Genomic DNA, 18,779 nt, shown 5'->3' on the forward strand with positions numbered 1-18,779 from the left:
TACATGCTTTTTAAATGATGCACCACTGGGAGATACAATAGGAGCGCTGAAATTGGTGAAAAGGCTAAACCTTGGCGAGCTTTGAGAGTGAAAGTAGTGCATTTCTTCAAGAGAATGTGGAAACCCTCATATTGGAAACCCTCATATTGGACAGAAATGTCCATGGTAAATGTTTCTTCCTTTGTTTGACCCAAGCCATCACTGGTTACAGCAGTCAACTGGAGACACTAATTATGTTCTGTGTAAATCAAACATCAAATCTTTTTATTGGCAGAAGATTTTCTGCCTTTTAATTTTACTGATTAATTTGTATTATGAAGAAGGGTGAACATGAACTCCCCAATGACCTTTACATTGTTCATTTTTATAGAGCACTTATAACACTTGTATATTCCTTCATTAAATTAAATAGTTGTAAAAAGCACCTTGTACTCCTGACGTGCATCATTATAGAAGCCCAGGGCAGTGAAGTCCTTTGTTTTTTGGTATACAAGACTGAACACTGATACCAGCATTATAAGCTTCTTGTTCTATCCTGTCAAACACTTTCATTTGCCTTTTGGAAAGGTTATCTACAAGTCTGAGGACACTGTGCGGTTTCCTTGTCAGTGATGCTGCTGGCCTGGGGAGCCCCCAACCCTGGGGATCAGGCAGCTCCGTGGGACTGGGCTGAGGCCAGGTTAGGATGCCAGCCTGTGGGTCTAGGCCTGGATCAGTGGCCATGCACAAATACAGCTGGGGATGCATTGGGGGCTATGTGTAGCTTGGGCAAGGCCCAGTGAGACAGCCTTCGTTTAAAAGGAGCTCCCAGGGGAAGGAGGCAAGGTCCTTGCTCAGGCTTCTGGCTGTGTTCATGACAGCTTTCTCCAAGGTCAGCAGCACTGCTTTTTCCAAGTTGGCCCTGGGCAGCCAAACTGCCAGGAGAGGGAAGGATGCACGCAGGTCACTTGCAGTACTTGCCAGCAGGCATTCAGGTTGGGGCAATGTACCTGCCTACTCAGAACTGGAAAGAGATTGTTACTTAACTCACTTGTACTTTCAAGTGATGGTTGTCTTTTGAGAACAAATGACATAAACTACACTTAAAATGAAGATCCCAGATCTGTCTACTCATGCATACGTTATTCCTGTCCCAGTGCTTGTCCACCTTCCCTAAATATAGTTTTTCCATTTATTTTTAAAAGCAATAGTGGGTCAGGATACTCAGCTGGAGTAAGCTTTCCATCATGCTAGTGAAGCATACTATTGTAATCAGCAAGATTAATCATTCAGTGAGCAAGTGTAGTTAATTCACTTGCATACATAATGTCAGAATGTATTTGAGATCACTTGTGATGCCTTTTATCTACTCCTCAGAAGTCAAATTAGAGAGCAAAATGTTCAATTTTGGAATTATTTTGGAAGTGTTTTCAGAGTGTATATTTAGATGCCAGGGCAATGAGAGACTTCATTTTGACCCTGTTAATCGAAGTGCACGGGAAAATGTTCTTTGTTCGGTTCTGTCTGAAAGAGAAACAAACTATACAGTGTCATCAAGGAGAGCAAAAGATTTGTGCTTTTTCTGTCTCATAGGTGAAAGCAAAATTATGGCTTTTCTGGTGAGGTTCATTTGTGAGGTCTTTTTCTGATGAGGTTCATTTTTGGTTGGGTAACCTGGCAAAGCACCATTCCTGACACTACAGTAGTAGAACAAATCTGTGCCAAGCAAGATGTGCAACATATTATTTCTGACATTGGGAAGCCTGTTTTTAGCCCAGCCTTTGTCTGCAGTTCGTGCTTGTAGTATAGGCAAAAGGAAGTTATGTAGGTTGAAACTAGAATCTTGAAAAAGAAGACTTATTTCTGAAAATATTAGCTGCTATGCTTAGCTTATTGCTGCAGGTACAAAAGAAAATCAAATAGAAAATCTGCAAACCCCGGATTTGAAGTTCTCCTGTCCAGGGAGTCTTGCTTATCTTCAGCTGATGATTTCATCATAGCTTCATTATCTGCTGTGAACAAGATTGCTCTTTATTAGATCCCATCCTTTCCATGACTGCCTTTGGGGCTGCACCATGTCTCCTTTTTGCAACATCTAGATGGAGCATCAATGTGCTGCTTCCTGATTTCCAGACAGAAACGACCTGCCCTCTTTTTCCCTGTGACTCAGAGATCAGCTTCCCTGTGGTAGGAAAGATGGCATACAGCAAAGTATGGGAATGCTGATCAGACTGCAGGCTGCCTTCTCAGCATTCAGATCATTCTTCTTGGTTAAGTACAGGCACTGGTCAACGGTTTCATGTGACCTGCAAAAAAGTTTCAATAGAAATTTGAGATGAGACTGAATGCTCTGTTTTATTAGAAGATGTAAGCACTTTTTCCCCCCTTCTGGCTTAACCAATGAGGGTTAAACTCCGCCAACCAATATGGAAGTCAGTTTTATACCAAGAGTTTGTCCTGCAGGGAGTCAAGTACTTCGAAGTCAGCAGCTCTGAAGGGGCTTCACTGAGAGGACAATTCCTTAGAGGATTTTTTTTCCTTGAGGAAGTTTCTGCATTAATCTACTTGATAACGTAAGTTCAGGAAGTGTTTCAGTGTGACAGTAACAGCTTTTGAAGTGCTGAGCTATTTCCCCGAATAGTTTCCATTTTTTTCTGAGAGTATCTACTTTTTCCCGCGTGCAGTTGTTGGGAAGCCACATGTGGGTGCAGCTGTTTCTCTTCCCTCATGTTGTGTTTTGCATTTTACTTCCTCATTTTCCTCTTCTCAACTTTGAGAGATCCATTTGTAGAGCTATTAAAAATTCCTGGGTTTGGTACTTTTTCATAGCTAAATCTCTTCATACAATTATTTGAAACATTTCTAACCCCAAAAAAGTTCCAAATCACTTTCATTTTATGATTTTTGTCCTTGCAAAGAAACTTCTTTTTCTATTAAGATCAGTGCCAAATCCAGAAGTAGCTTAAGAAGCTCTGCTCCCAGTTTGCTTGATTGATAGATAGATTTTGGCCAGGAAAGATGATCTACAGCAGAGTTTCTCCCTTTAGGCATTTTAGTAATGCTACTTCTTTGGATCTTCTGTTGTCAATAAATGGAAAAGTAATTCTTATGCAAAGCAGAATTCATTGGAGAGGCCCGTTTGTAATATGAAACTTCAGTCTGCTAATGTAGGGCTCAGCCAATGCTATGCTTTTATGCCCATATTTTATCTTTAACAAATATATCTCAGATAAAGTTATAGAAAAACAAACAATCAAACTTTATGGAAGGAAGGGGGGAATGTAATTACTTGCAATTAATTAACACTTTAATTAATGACTTTAATGTCATTAGTTTATGTGTCAGCACCTTTTTTTCCTCTGATATTGAGTAAGTTGAAAACTGAGAAGCAGCAGTACCTTAAATAGCGTGTTGTAATCACACTTGTCACAGTATTTAACAAGTGCCTTCTTACAAAGATAAATTGGGGTTTTTTTCTGATGCAAATTATTCTTTTATTTTGTTTTACTTTGTTTTAGGATTACACCCCGAAAATATGATGTCATTCAAGCATCTGAGCTTGGGCAGAAAGTTGGAACAATCACTGCTGATGTTGGAGATTTAACTCTAAACCGAAGGGAAACAAGGACATCATTTACATTCAGGAAAGTGAGGAGAAGCCCTTGCAATTGCAGTAAGTGTCTTGAGGTGATCTTCAAGTCAAAATTGTTATTTATCACCAATATGTAAGCATTTTTTTTTATCAAACGCGTTTATCCCTTTGGGTAGTTTTGGCAGTCCCGGTAGCCAACCTGGTAGCCTCGTAGTCCTCTGGGTTAGGCATACTGTAGGGCTTGAATTGGTTGCATCCATTTGGCTGCTGTAGTTTCTCTGTACAGGAAGGCATCTGGATTGCTCTAGAGCCAGGCAAGTAATCTGGAATCTTGCATTTCATTGGGACATCAGGTGCTGGAATAATGTACCAGAATAGAAGTAGCTACTATTCTTCAGGCTCCCATCAGTTTTTGTTGATTTATTTATTTGAAGGGGACTGTAATTTTGTGAAAATAAGTACATTAGGGAAGGAGAAGCAGTGAGATGTGCAGTGACAGAACTGTGTAAGTACCTTAAGGCAGTACAAGTAATAATAGGTATGTGGCTCAACAATTACATGGAATTGAAGACCATTTGTGCCCTCAGAACAGAATTTCGGAGGCTGAATTGCAGTGATGTCATGATCTTTGATATTAGGGGCACTGTCTCAATTTTGAAAACGTAAACCTCGTTAACATAGCAGGGTGAGTGATCACTGCAAGCAGTCTCTGGTACATGTGGGCAGGTTGCTTGTTTTAAGGTCATCAAACACTTCTGCAGTTTGACCTTCATTTAAGTTTTTAAAAGGTAAAGGAGGGATGAAGCATTTTTTGCATTTTAATATTTCACTTTTAATTTTATTTTGCTAAATAAGTGTAACCAACAAGGAATGACTTTTAAAAAAATCTTATTCTTTGTGTATCTGTTGCTGTATCTAGTTTACCCATCTGTCTGTGACAGCCAGAAAGGACAGCAAAGACAGGTACAACCTTCATTTCCCCACAATGAGATGGAGGCCTCAGTGCTGGAGCAGGAATATGTACACAAGGTGTATGAAGAAATTGCCACACATTTCAGCAGTACCAGGCATAGCCCATGGCCCCGAATTGTGGAGTTTCTCAGGTCACTACCAAAAGGGTCAATAGTGGCTGATGTTGGTTGTGGTAATGGGAAATATCTAGGCATTAACGAGGATTTGTACATGGTAAGTAGTAGCTACTGTAATTTGTTTTCACTGGTACTAGTGTTTATTCCATCAGGCAGTTGTAGCATGTTGGAGCTTCAGCTGTGGGAAGAGTGCCAAGAACAGAAAGCTATTTCCTGATCCAAGATCAATTACCAATTGTGTTAGGTTTGTACATCCATTCGCTATGTGCGTTATTACCCTTTTCTTTTTTCAAAGCCACTTTTGCTTTGCAAGTCAAAATATATTAATAAAAAAACCCAAGTACTGGGTGCAGTGGCTTGAAAAATTGTAATGGATACTTTAGCCTTTTTTTTTGTTGCATAAGCTTAGTAAAAGGGAAAATAGTTGGGCAGATTGAATGCTTCCAACAAGTTTTTCACTTGGCTGGGGGATGCAATGTCCCTGAAATCTTCATATTCTTTTCACTTCCCTTTTGGCCTGGTGGCATGGCTCATTTGTGAATGATGTCATGTTTGGCTGTCTCACCTCTGGCTCTGTGCATAGGCCCAGTAAATATGCCAACATAAAATTCATGGGGGAGTCTCAACTTCAGCACAGGTTTCTGGTCTCTCACTCCCTTCTCTTTACTTTTAGATGGTTCTGACATCATTCTTGCTGGTGTTTTCATCACCTTCCCTATCTCACACTCTGTACTTAGGCCAGTTTTACTGCTTCCTCTTCCTACCAGGGAGACATGAAGCCCATACAAACATGAACCAAGAGTTAGGTGGTTTTGTTGTTTTTTTTGTTGTTGGTTTTTTTTTTCAAATATTTCAAAGACTTGTTTGCAAGGGTGAAACTTCCAGTTGTTTTTACTCAAAAGAAATCTCTGAGAGGTGTGCATTATGCTATCTGCTCTCCCCTGTTCCAGAATTGTCTGATTCTTTCATGTGTTTGTACTGTGAAACACTTTGAAATCCATCAGACTTGAAAACTTCTATGTAAGGCAAAACATTAATTATTAATAATGAAAGTCAGAATTGTTTGTCTGTTTCAGGAGTTTCTGTCCTGCTATTTATATTCAGCTATAAAACATAAGTTGTTATTTACAGCCTTGTCTGTATTTGTAATGGATTTATTACCATTACTGTTCTTATAAGCTAGAACAAAATCAAATGATTTATAAGTAGGCATGTTTATGCCTGACTGCAGTAGCCTGAAAATAATTATTAATGATCAGTATATTTCAGTCTTTCACTCCTGACTCCTGTAGGAAAAGTCAGCAAACGTAACCAGAGAGGAGAAAAGTTTGAGGGTACCGTGCAGGTCACTGGGTCCTAGAATGAATTTGGTAAATTGCCGTTCTGTAGGGTTGTGGAAGGCTTCTAAGGCAAAAACTCTGCAGGATGCCATGTTGAGAAATTGCCAGCACCAGCCTGTTTTCTCTAGCCCACAGTTAACCAACGAAGGGAAAGAAAGATCACCTATCTCACCTATCTACTGGCAGTCAAATGAAAGCCAGTCCCTCTCCTGTTACTTCAGGCATTACCTCATTTCATATGTTGCCTGCAGGAGAAACACAAAATGTGAAAAATGACAGTGAAAGGGAGGAAGCTTTTAATGAAACAGTTGAGACAGTTGAAAAACAGAATCTGCGAATTGCTTCATGCAGCTGGTTTCCCTTGACGTTTTATTTTCTACTGGTGACAACTAGTTCTTCTTGGTTGGAGCTAAACTCTAGACTTTGTCTTTGCTTATTTTCATCTGCAAGCTAGCACAGAGTCTCAGGAGGATGGATGTGACTCCTTCTTTCTACTGTATTTATTTTTATATGTCAGCCAAATTGTGGTTAAAGAAAAACTGGTGTATACGGTGGTGGTTTGTTTTCTTTTTTTTTGTTTAATTAAAACTAAAGAAAAAAAATATTTTTTAAAATATTAAAAAAACCACCAACTTTTTACAAGGTATCTCAAAAAGACTAAGAGAACTAAATTATCGTAGGTGAGAGGAATGCTGTGGTGTTGCACTGGTTTGGAGATGAAGGAAAGGAAGGTAGGACTGCTGGATGTCATTCAGTAGTACTGATGAAGGGTTATCAGTGCGTGTCACTTAGATCACCTAGCACGGATATGAGTAGTTGCTGCTAGCGAGGACAGTGAGATGATCCAAGGGGACATGATGGTTTGAGAGCATGTTAAACTTCAGCAATATGTTTTCTGCTGAGGAGACAAAATACTTCGGGCACATTTGGTGCCATTTATTGGATGGACCTTCCTGTCACAAAATGCCAGAAAGCCAAGCGTTGAGGAGCAGTCATAGTGAGCGATTGGGTTAAATTCTTCTAAGAGACATAAGGTCAGTTAGTTTGTAGTTCATACAAACCCTTCTTGGACCTGAAGGAAAGTGCCAGCAGACAGGACTTAGCAAGACATTTTTCTTATGGTCAGCTTTTTAGAGGGCTAACTGTCCTGATGACTTTTTGTACATCTTCCTCTAAAGCAACTGGTAATGGCTATTATTTGAAGCAAGGTACTACTTTAAATACTCGCTATTTTTGTGACTGTGGGAGTGACTGAGGTCAGTTCTTTATTTTATGGATTCTGATTTGTGGGAAATCAGTACTTGTGTATCCCTTAATGGGAAGTCAGTACTCGTATATTCCTTAATGGGGTTTTTACCTCTATTCCCTTGCAGTACTGTTCTACAGGAAGTACTGTAGAGCAAGTGTAAGGGATGTATCAGTATTATTACCGGTAGCCCATCTCCTTGGTATGGTGACTGTGTTGGATGAATCAGCCTGTTCAACCATTCCTTTTATCTGAGGGAGAAAGGAGCAGTCCACTTTTTGTTGTCCTTCTGGGTTCTTATTTGGACTCAACAGAAAGATCTGATTATACAAGGCTGTTTCTCATATTGGGTTACTTCCATTTACCTCAGGTTGGCCATGGATCCAAGGGCGAAGGGTTAAAGAATATGCTTTGTGTGTCAGGTATATTATTGGGATAAGGAGAGTGCCCTCTAGATGCAGGGCATAAGTTTCCTTTCCTCCCTCATTTACTCCTTTTGACTTGGGGGCATAAAATCCAGGCAGAAACTTAATAAATTGCTGCAGCCTTTCCTTCACAGCAGTTGCTGTGTCTCTCAGTAAGTTTTTATGGACAGTGCACTGGAGCTCTTAGCCTAGTACTGTTGGGAAAGAAGCAGTAAAGCAATGCTGTGAAATTAGGAGTTATTTAAGGATTGAGCAGAGTACTGTCAGTACAGCCATGTAGCTTGGTGTGTTTTGACTCAGAAATACTGAAAACCTGAGGAAAACACTTTCTGAAGTGATGTGCTGTAAAGGTTACCGTACATTTTTAGATGTGCTTTAAGTAGCAGCACTAATGAGAGATCAAAGCTAAGGTAGCTCTGTTGATGGTTTTAATCTTCAGGCACTGTCTGAAAATGTCTCAACTGTAGCCTGTGCTATTTTATTTACTTCAGTTTCTTTGGATGATTACATATAGCCTTATCTACTTCATTATGGTTGTGTGACAATGAAATGCACGAGTCCAGCTACACTCAATGAAAATGACAGTGCTGTAATGGCTGCATTATTCTGACACAGTGAGAGAGCAGCAATTTCATGACAAACAAATTCAGATTAAGAATGTTTGAGCGAGAGATGGAATCCAAATCTGATGTAGTTAAGACAAAGACTGGAGAAAGATTGAATTTAATAAAATTTCAGATTACATTTTCTGTCTTGCCCAGCTTTTTTATTGTTCGAATGAATGCAAAAGAGAGAAGTGGTTTTAGGTGTGCGGTGGTTTTTTGCCTTTTTTTTTTTTGCTTGGGTTTTTCTTTATTTTCTTCCACAATCCCCTCCCCACCCAGCCTTTTTTGGGGGACTTATTTTAACAATTTATATTTAAGTGCTTTCAAGCTTAATATTCATACCTGTAAGCAGGGCTTTTATTTTTACAGAGTGCTATGTTTCAGCCTTACCCATTCCCCCATCACCACAAGGGTTTCATTCCAGAGCCAGTTGATACTATTGCAATGTATCTTATCAATTTGTATTAGCTGTAGCTCTGTCTCCCAGATCCCCACAGGAATGTTCAGCATCCTCGCAGAGCTAGGGTGTGAGTGAAACACACTGAAGCCTTTCAATTTTGTGGTGTACAGTTTTAATTGAACTTAAACTGGTGGGAAGTCCAGTAACCAACAACTGAAAAATGCCATTGGGTAGATATTTTTCCTTTATATGTAAAGAAATTACTCTCCTTGCCAGAATACTGATAGTAGGAAGAAAAATTATGGCAATGTAGGAGCCCAAATGCTTTTGCTCTTACGGAGACGTTCCTATTTCTGTAGTGCTTGTCATTCAAAGGTAATCGGTAATGTTGCTTGTATTTTGCGTGACTTTGTGAGACAGACAGCATTTTGCTTCGAGATGTGCATCTCTGTGTTCTGCATTACAGTCCCAAACGAGGATCTGCTGGAACTGTGTAAAAGTTTGATTTTTGCCAGGGTGTGGGGAAGAGAGAGGGTGAAGATTTACTGTGGTATCATTGTATAATGGTAGGTGGGTTTTAGTTACACTGGGTCCATGTTGGTTAGGAACAGATTCCTGTCTGAAGGACTTAGTAGTGGGTAAAAGCAGTAAGGACAAAAGTAACTTGTAGAAGTGTATTTGGAGCCAGTTCACTGTATTTTAGTGATGGGAGGGTGAGGCAGAGAAACCTTTCCTGCCCTTTTCACTCAATAAGTAGGAATGATTAAAATGATGGGAGATAGGGGGTGAGAAGAGCTGAGAGGGAATTGGGCAACAGCAACACAAAACAAGAGTGAATGCTGATTCTGATGCTTTGTCATTGAGAAATGAACTTCACATTTTAGACGTAGCACTTTGTTTCCACAGACACCCTGACTGTACGCAATGGAAAACCAAAACACTACGTGAAAGGAATGCTAAAGGCCTGATTCAGACCAACCAGAGCAGGGAGACTTGTCTTGCTGTGGCTGTGCTGGTGTCTCTTTTCCTATGTATGTGTGTATTTGCTGGAATGTAATTTTGTTCCTTGAGGCTCTCATGCTATCAGTTATAGCTGAGGTGTTTCTCCAGGGAGTCACATAATTCCATTTGGTGGCTGGTTTTCAGAATTAAATGTCGTTTTCTTCATCAGTTTCTAATGTGCCAAATCAATCAGGTTTCCACATACTTAAATGAACTAATTCTACCAAGCAGTGTTAGTTATAATGAGATAACATAGAAAGAAAATATATAATGGTGAGCAACATTGACCTGTCTTTACCTATCTTTAGTTAAGTTTGCAAGAGGATTTATCTCTTGCAGATTTGCAGCACCATTACAAAGCAAGCTATTTATTCAGTGTCTTTTGCCCGCGAATGATCTATTCTAAACCACTGCATTAAATGGATTTTATAAAACTTAGTTTAGCTACTCCTGGCTGAAACGGTGGAGGTGCCTGGGAATGCAAAGGAGTGGGATGGGATATCTGCCTGTGTTATCCCATTCCCAGGAAGCTGCTCCAGAGCTGCTGCAAACTCAGACAAATCACAGCTGTTAAATTTGTTTCTCCCTTCCCTTATCCTCTTTCATCTTAGTCTTTTTTGATACTTCAGTTAGTCTAAAAGTTTGCATTACCCATTGCACCCTAAAGAGAGGGTGCTGTAAGCAAGAATGACAATGTGCTTTTGCCTCTTTCATAAGTTTTGTGTTTGGGGTTCTAGTTGTGGAGTTAGAGGCCCCCATACTAACACAGATTTCCTGGCTTAAAACAAGAGTTGGATGCAGTTAGTGTTTATTCAGATACAATGAAAATCAGTGCCTGAAGTCCTGTTAAAAATTAAGTGAACTCTGAGGCGCAGTACATAGGTATCAGTGGCTACTCTGGCGCTCCTGTGAGCCATTGTCCACATCACAAAAAGCAGTGAAGAGAGGGGTGGAGGTACCTGCTGAAAAGGCAGGGATGTGGAATGGCTGCGGAAATGAATGGCTGCCTGGAATAAAGTCTGAGAAACCTGAGAAGCCGACCTCCTTTGGGGAAATACTAAAAGGTGTGGAGCAACTTTCTAAGAGGTGGATTCAGCTGAATAGTCAGCCATGCTATTTGAGATGTATATGAGAAATCGGGAGGTTTGAGCAAGGAATTTGCTTTGGAAAACTGGGAAAATACCTATAAGAAATGATTGAGAAGAATCCCAGATAGTAAGAAATTAGGAAATCTTAAAAATGTATACAACGTGTCTCACCCAGACATGTACTAGATTCTCTTGGTTTTGGATGCTGAATTAATAGCAATTTGTCTGCCTTTCTCCACTCTTCTAGAAGAGCTGTCAGCAAAGACAGTATCATGTGCTAAGCATCAGAATTAGAGATATAAACTGGCAAAAATTAAAGCATTCCAGGTATTTTGAAATTTTTTTAAATGTTTTGATTACATCTTTAATAGAGAGAGAAAAATAAACCTGTTCTAAATTAAAGCATTCCTTTGAACCGTTTCCTATAAATGAAGCTTCATTGCATCAAAGCTTCCTCATGCTTCAGAATGTAAAAATAAGTTAGTAAAAGAATTGGGAAAAGTTGAGTTTGGGGTCTCTGCCCCTTGCGGTAAATGTTTTCTTTGCTCATAAAAATCACAGATAGGCTCATTTTCTCCTGTAAGCTGGCATTGCACCACGGAAGCTAGCTGCCTTTTGCTAGCTTATTGTTTTCTAAGAGACTGAAACAAATGTATTTTGTTTTTTAATGAATGCATATTTCCTGTAAAGTAGCAAATGCAGGAATGTGGTGATTGTAATTCTTCTAAAATATCTTGTAGAGATAATTCTAGTAAGGATGCTAAATTTGCTTAGCTCCAGCACCAGGCATATCTGTAGCGACTCCCTGTGTTCAGCATTTACGCATATATATGTAGCACTTATTACAATGTTTACATTTAAGACAACTGAAAGTTGTAGCCTAACATACCTGTTTTAGAGCAGCTGTGCATTCAAAGTGATCCGGTTCAAGGTCTCAGTTTTCATTGCAAAACAGAATCTTTTTGCTTTGGATGGAGATTCACTTTAAAAAGTATGGCAATACAAGTAAGCGTGACTTCATAATTATTTGACATAATTTAGATGCAAATGAGGACTTCACATTCTGGCAGTCATGCCTTTGTTCTCATTCTCAGTTCAGTGGATTTCATCAACATATAATGTGTCCTTTTCAAGGTCATTTTGGGAGGGGAGGATTGAGTTCCATTATCCAGCCCGTTTTTACTATAGCCATGCAAGGCCAAAACAATTCTTTCTGGGAAAGCTTGTTGTCAGTGGAAGCTGCAAGTATTCTTCCCCCTTCCTTCTGCCAGCAGTGAATTTCATTCTTTGAGTTTTATTAAATACCACATGCTAATGTCTTAATTGCAAAAATAGTTGAAGGCCCCAGTAATGAGGCGTGGAATCTCTAACATGCAGGTTGTCAGCTAAATCCATTCCACGATGAGAGTAATTTAAAGACACTTCAGTCGGCTTCCATTGTGAAATGATGGGGATTTATGTTTACTCTCGAGAAAACAAGAGTTTCCTTTTTTTATTCATAAATAACAGTGTTCACTCAGTGCTTCAGTAAATGTGGAGATGAGGCCAAGGAATAAATGGGAAGAAAGTAACGCTAGGCCTGATCTCTTCAGGTCTGTTTAGAGCTAATTGGCAGGACAATATGTACCTATTCATAGCACTAGTTTTGTGGAGGATTATCTTGGGTTGTCAGGTTGGCATTTTCACAACTGTTTCATTTACTTTGAATCAGAAGTCAGGGATCTGACTAAGCAAGCAGCTCACCTGGAAGCTTTCAGGACATATGACTGGAACAGAGTCCTAGTTTTCTGCAAAACTGTGATGGTAGACTGAAAGCTGAAATGATTTGAACGGGTAAAATGAAAAGTTATGATGGCAAATAAATGTATTTTCTTTGATTTTCCTTTATTGCAAAAGAGATTTTTAACTTTAGCAGTACTGTTGTCTCTGCTGGGTTGATTAACTAGAGCAAGTTGTTTGCTACTCTTGCATCAAGGATGGTTAAGTATTCTTTCTGTGTCAAATGCAATAAACACTGTCAGCAGTAATTATTTGGGATTCTGAATCTGTTCTCTGCTACCTACTTGTTGCTGATCACTGAAAACAAAATAAATTCAATATTCTCATGCAGGCTGAGTATGAGATACGACTTGATAGCAGGGCTTTGCTTTGAGTATTCAATGTGTGGGGCAGACATGAAATGAGGGTGATGCATGCCTCACTCTGTTCTTTTAGAAGGGTCTTGATCAGTTTGGATTTATTGTTTTTATGCAAGCATGTGTAAAACCTCTTTTAGATGCTTTTTCTTACCTTCATTGACCTGGACACTGGGCAAAGTTCCAGGTGGGGGAAGAAACTTTTTATGAGGTGTTCTAAAATGGTTCCTAGGGGTCACTTCATTTGGACTGTCCAGAACCTTGGAAAATGATGTTGCGCTTAAATTTTTGTGGCTTGTGATACTGAGGTTGAAGAGGACTGTACCTGAGCACTTGCTGAAATGACGAAACCTGGGTGATTAGTGAAGCTGTGCAAAATACTTCAGTGATGCCACCAAGGGCACCAGTTTGTCGTTTACACTTGTACATTCAGCTTTCATGAGTTCAGTATTTGGCTGCTTGAAAATTCAGGCAACAAATGGCAAAAGGAAAAGAAAATACTGAGGATAGGTCATCTCTCATTTTACTGGTTTAAAGATACCTTAATAGCCAGTCTGAGGAACAGTTAGGTTGAAACCTGTTCTGCCTTAAGCTGGTTCAAAATCAGGGTGCTATAATGAACTGCCTGATATCCAGTCTGCCATCTTGTTTTAAGTAAGCACCTTTTTTTTGTGGTTTTGTTTGTTTTTTGTTTTTCATTTTTTGTCTATACCTGGGAACCATATATTCCTCTTACTTAAGGCTATTTGCTCACATTCGCTCTCATTTTTATTTTAAAATAAAATGTGTTACCTCAGTAGGAGACTGTGATGGCTCTACTACTGTACACTTTCTGTTATAGGTTGGCTGTGATCGCAGCAAAAACCTGGTGGATATTTGTGGGGAAAAAAATTTCCAGGCTTTTGTCTGTGATGCTCTGTCGGTGCCAATCCGCAGTGGTTCTTGTGACGCCTGCATCTCTATTGCTGTAATCCACCATTTCTCAACAGCGGTAAGTCACCCCTCTCTGTGCTACACTGTACTGTTGTATTGCTGTGCAGAGCTACTAATATGAGAAAAAACTGCTAGTTTGGGCTCATGGAAGCGAAAGGGGAGAATAGAACCCGGCGGGAGGGGGGGAACAGAAGGTTTGCACTTAGTGTAAACAGTTGTCAGAGCAGAGTTAAGCTGTTGTGCTGCTGCTGTTTCTTAAACTTTCTCTTCATATTCTGCCTCTGCTTGTCAGATGCCGTAGCTTCTCCTGGCACTTTGATCTAGGTGTTTGTGTTTCATTTCTGTCTGCTTACAATTAATGACACTGAAGAAGGGGGCTCTGCTTTGGGAGTCAAGAGAGATTGACTCAGATATTCAGCAGATCTCAGGGTTTTTTTTCTTTATGCCTTCATTGTCCATCTGCAAAGAACAACAGGGAAGTACTTGCTAGTCTGCTGTATCTCTGGGCTGTGTAAGGTTCTCCTGGCAGGAACTCTGCGATTCTATCAAGCTCCTAGACAATGGAGCCATAATCTGAGGTGGGGCCTAAGGGAATGTTTCCAAATGCAATATAAAAAGTAGGAAGAAGTCTGTTTTGGAGGAGGCTGACAGATCTTTGTTCGGGTGGTCAGAGGACCTGTGTTTAAGCTATAAATCTGATTGCTTCAGCTGAAAACTTAGGGTATGTATCCTCAGGTATGGTAGATCTGAATCTGGGATTTTAGATATTGAACAACCTTCTTGAAGAGGTGTGTGTCATTTCCAGCTGGGCTGATATGTCCAAGAAATCCTGGTCAGCACAGCGCTGTTTTCAAATGGACAGAGAATTGTGTTCAGGAAAATGTCTTGGCTTGCACATAGTGATGGGCTATATTAGGAATGAAAATGAATAGTGGGAAAAATTCCTCTGATTTTTATAGTATCTTTTTTGGGGGAGGGGCCAGTAAGGAGGAATTGCTGCCATTCCATTGTCCTGTCTTTCTGTTTATGTACTAGCTTTGCACTTTGTTTTTCCTTTATAGGAGAGGAGACTGGCTACTATCCGTGAACTAGCTCGGCTTCTAAGACCTGGTGGAATGGCACTCATTTATGTCTGGGCAATGGAACAAGAATACAAAAACCAGAAGTCTAAATACCTTAAGGAAAAGAATGGTAGTAAAGACGAGGAGGAAATCAATACTGGCTCGGCCCAGAGACCGCTTAGTGATCAAATGCCTGATAGCAACAAACAAAACTCAGCATGTTCTGACCGACTCCTTAATGACTTGAAGGATGAAGGCTGTGATGCAAAACCAGTCGCAGACTCCAGACTGCCTGTTCACACTAACCGAACCTCCTTTCACTCTCAGGATTTGCTGGTTCCCTGGCACCTGAAAGGTGGCACTAAAAAGAAACGGGAAAGTGTTGATACAGTGGTGTTTCCAGCTGGCTCTAAGGAATCACAAGAACTCAGCCCTGTTTTCCACCGTTACTATCATGTGTTCTGTGAAGGGGAGCTGGAAGCAGCATGCAGATCCCTGGACTGTGTGAGGGTTCAAAAGAGTTATTATGATCAGGGAAACTGGTGTGTGGTTCTAGAAAAGTTGTAGGCTGTGGTGTTTCCTCCACTACCTGTGGTGTTTTGTTTGGTTGGTTTTTTTGCAGTGTGAAAGCTATTTTTAATGCAGGTTGCGGCTATTACCTCTTTTAAAATAGCAGAATAAAGCTCGTTTATTTAGTTAATAACAGTAACTATCACTGTGTGCATATATTAACAACAAAATTGCCAAACTCAGATACTACCTCTGCAGAGCGTTTATTTTACTTTTGTGAGTTACAGCAAAGAAGATTCAGTGGGAAAACACTGGCCATGGAAATCAGTAAGGCCAGTGTTGAGCTTTTAATGACAAAGGTCCTGGATCCTTCTTCTCTTACACCAGTTTATGATGGTGTAGCAGTAGTGGCCTCCCTTCAGCCCACAGCTAATTGGAATGGAGCTCTGGGCAGAAAGGGTAAAGCTGTTTGCTGTATAAAACTGTGGGTAAGGGAGGAGGGAATGAATGGCACACGGAGCAGTTTATCTGAAAAGTCAAAACTGCCTAAAGTTGTTTTTTTGGTTGTTTTTTTTTTTTCTCTGTGTGTGTCTGTCGGGGTAACAGATCTCTTTCAGCTTGGAATTTACTCTCTTTTCTTGGTCATGGTACTAATGATTTCTTCAAGGGGAACTGGAAAGCCAGTGGGACCACAGCCCTTTTTCTCTTCCTTAACCCTCAAGCACCCACAATTCATGCTGTCACTCCCCAGATTGGTCTAGTGTTGCTTGAAGCTCCTCTGAGATGTGAGGTTGCCCAGCTGCCATACCCTGACCAGCTCTGCTGATCACCTGCCTTCCTGTGAGCGCAGGGCTGTGTGCCTGCAGCACTGAGGCCCATGGTGTGGTGCCAGCTCAGTTGCCCCTGGGAAAAAAAAGAAGAAACCAGGAAAAAGATTAACGTGAGGGCAACATTGATGCAAATTTTCTGCAGGGTGGTTTCAATCCCTAAATATTGGCGGTGGAACAATTTTTATTTACTGTACTTCAGAAGAACAAAGAAGTGGAGTAGAGGGGAACTGATGCTGGGCTAGCTGACTCACAGCAGCCATTGCTGCTGCTGCCTGCAATGACTAGCACAATTTATTTAATAGCTCTGTGCCATCAAAAGAGCATGCCACCTGCAGTGCATTTCTAGAATTAAAATATAATGGACTGGCTTTTGCACAGTGGGTGGCTGCTGCCGCCTCTGAAAACCAGTACTGCTAGGCTGTGCCTTCACTGCACTTTTCATTGATTCATCACCTGTAGTTGTAGCAAGATCTATGGTATAGGCAGGTCACTGCTGCCGTAACTAATGGCATCTGAACTGAGGTGCCCATCCTGAATCATGGGGACTCAGAGGACAGCTGTGTGTCCTTGGCCTACTCCTGCCAACCTCAGACTTGCAGATTAAAGGGGTTGCTGTGCTTGCAGCCTGTTTCTAGTCACCATTCACCATTTCTCCCAGGGTCTGCCATCCCCTCCCCATGCCCCCTCCCCGGCATATAATGGAGAAAATCTGAGGGGAACAACAGTGGTAAGAGAGGAGCTTGCTGCCGCCACAATTCATCTGGCCTATGCCTTGCTCGCTATCTGCTTCCAAAGAGCCTTTGGGGAAGGAGATCTCATTCCTCAGCTACTTGTTGTCCGTGTAGCAGCAGCCCTGTCCTAGCTGATGTCTTTGGGACACAGGGAGGCAGAGGGGCATGTCCATGGCAGATGAGCCTTCTTGGGCATGTTCAGGAGTTGGTTTGCACACGTTCAGTAAATACCACATACCTGGGAAGCATTGGACTTCCCCTGCATGTGCACTCTGGCTCTTTGGGTATGCCGCACAGGTAGTGAGTGTATGCAGGAGGAGCCTTCCTTTCTCCTTGATAACATCTTGCCCATCAAGACCTCGTGATATGAGCAGGCCCTGGTATCGTCAGGGGAGGCAGGGTGCTGGAAAGTGAAGAACTAACACTCACTATCGATCGTGCAGTTTCTATCACAGGAGCAACTCACTGACACAGCGCTCTGGGTGTGCAGGTATGCAGGAGAAGGCAGTTGTCACTCCAAGCCTTCATTCACACAAGTCCAAGATGGGAAGCAGAAACTGAGTCCAAAGAGTAAAGTGAACTTCACTATTAGGCAGAGATGGCAATGTGATCCATTCCCCAGCTGCACTGCAGGACCAGGCTACCCGCTTAATCTTAAAACATTTATAGAGTAGCAAACTGCTCTTTTCCCATCTCCAGTCAACTGCCTCCTCCCTGCCCTTGCTTGGAGCAGGGCTTCCCCACACTGTCAGAGCAAGAGGGGCTAACCGTGGCTCTTGCGGTGAGTGTGGAGGCTCCCATTCACTAAAGCGTAGCCCATGGGCAGTGATTGCATGTGTTTGATATTCAGTAGGGCTGCCACCTGTTCTCTGGCTCTGCTGTTTGCTCCTCCTTTGCCCCTTTGTCTCTTACCAATCGTTGGTTTTGCTGTTTCCTGTTTTCCTCCTCCTCCTTTGACCTAGAGGGGAGCTTGCTTGTCCTTGCTTCTGCTGCCAGCGGACATGCTACGGGCAGGGGGTGGCCCTTGGAAGACATGCAGGAGTGCGCTATTCATGATGGTTACCGTGAGTAAATGGCAACACTGAGTAATATATACTCAAGCTAAGAAAACTTAAGGAAATATGGCATATCAGCTGTGAGACCCAAGTTGTTATTTTACTTGGCGTTACATACTGCCGAGAAACCTGCCTACTAGTTATTACAAGTGCATTGTGTTCTGCAGGGGTGCCCCAGTGTGCTCTCTTCCCCCTGGGATGCTTCCCAGGAAGTTGCATTTCCCACTGGGGCCTGGTGTTCAGAAGGACCCTGCATGACACAGTTTTGCATCGAGGCCCCTGAGCTAGCTTCAGTACCGGGACGCTGTGTTTGTGTGCAGCAGCGCACCCAATTCCCAGTGGACTGTGGCACTGGAGCTAGCCCAATGGCTCCCTGTGTCAGTGTGTCACTGGTGACAGAGGGTAGGGACAGCCTGTGTTGGGTGTCTGTGCAGTGATTAACTCACTAGATTGGGCTGCCTATTATTTCTGATTACCATGGATCACATTCGTGTAGGAGGACAGCATTTCTTAAGCTCTTTATGTGCATGGCTCCGCGTTTGTTGGTGCCCAGATTCCTGCTGAGCAGCTGCTGTTCCATTTGCCTGTAGGTGCATTTTCCGTAAGGATATACAATGTGCTGGCAAGAAACATGGACACTGCTTGAAACAGTCCAAAGTGCTGCTGTCACATCTTGTGTGACAAATTAGGAATCGGGTATGTGGTAGTGCTCAATTACTGAACATACTCTTGTTCTGACTGGGGAGAGCACAGAGGTGC

The 18,779-nt window shown here is 41.6% G+C and overlaps 1 protein-coding gene across 2 annotated transcripts in view; it reads left to right on the forward strand.

Annotated features, from left to right (window-relative positions):
* ALKBH8 (alkB homolog 8, tRNA methyltransferase) overlaps positions 1–15,599 on the forward strand; it is a 50,374-nt gene extending 34,775 nt beyond the window's left edge. For both annotated transcript variants that reach the window (XM_064441264.1, XM_064441266.1), the window contains 4 exons: positions 3,498–3,652; positions 4,491–4,756; positions 13,742–13,891; positions 14,895–15,599. In XM_064441264.1, coding sequence (XP_064297334.1) covers positions 3,498–3,652; positions 4,491–4,756; positions 13,742–13,891; positions 14,895–15,461 — 1,138 coding nt within the window. In that variant the 3' untranslated portion in view covers positions 15,462–15,599. The remainder of the gene's footprint in view (positions 1–3,497; positions 3,653–4,490; positions 4,757–13,741; positions 13,892–14,894) is intronic.
* The last annotated feature ends 3,180 nt before the right edge of the window (positions 15,600–18,779 follow it).

Source organism: Phalacrocorax carbo, chromosome 1 (assembly GCF_963921805.1).
Source record: "Phalacrocorax carbo chromosome 1, bPhaCar2.1, whole genome shotgun sequence".
Taxonomy (NCBI): Eukaryota; Metazoa; Chordata; class Aves; order Suliformes; family Phalacrocoracidae; genus Phalacrocorax; species Phalacrocorax carbo.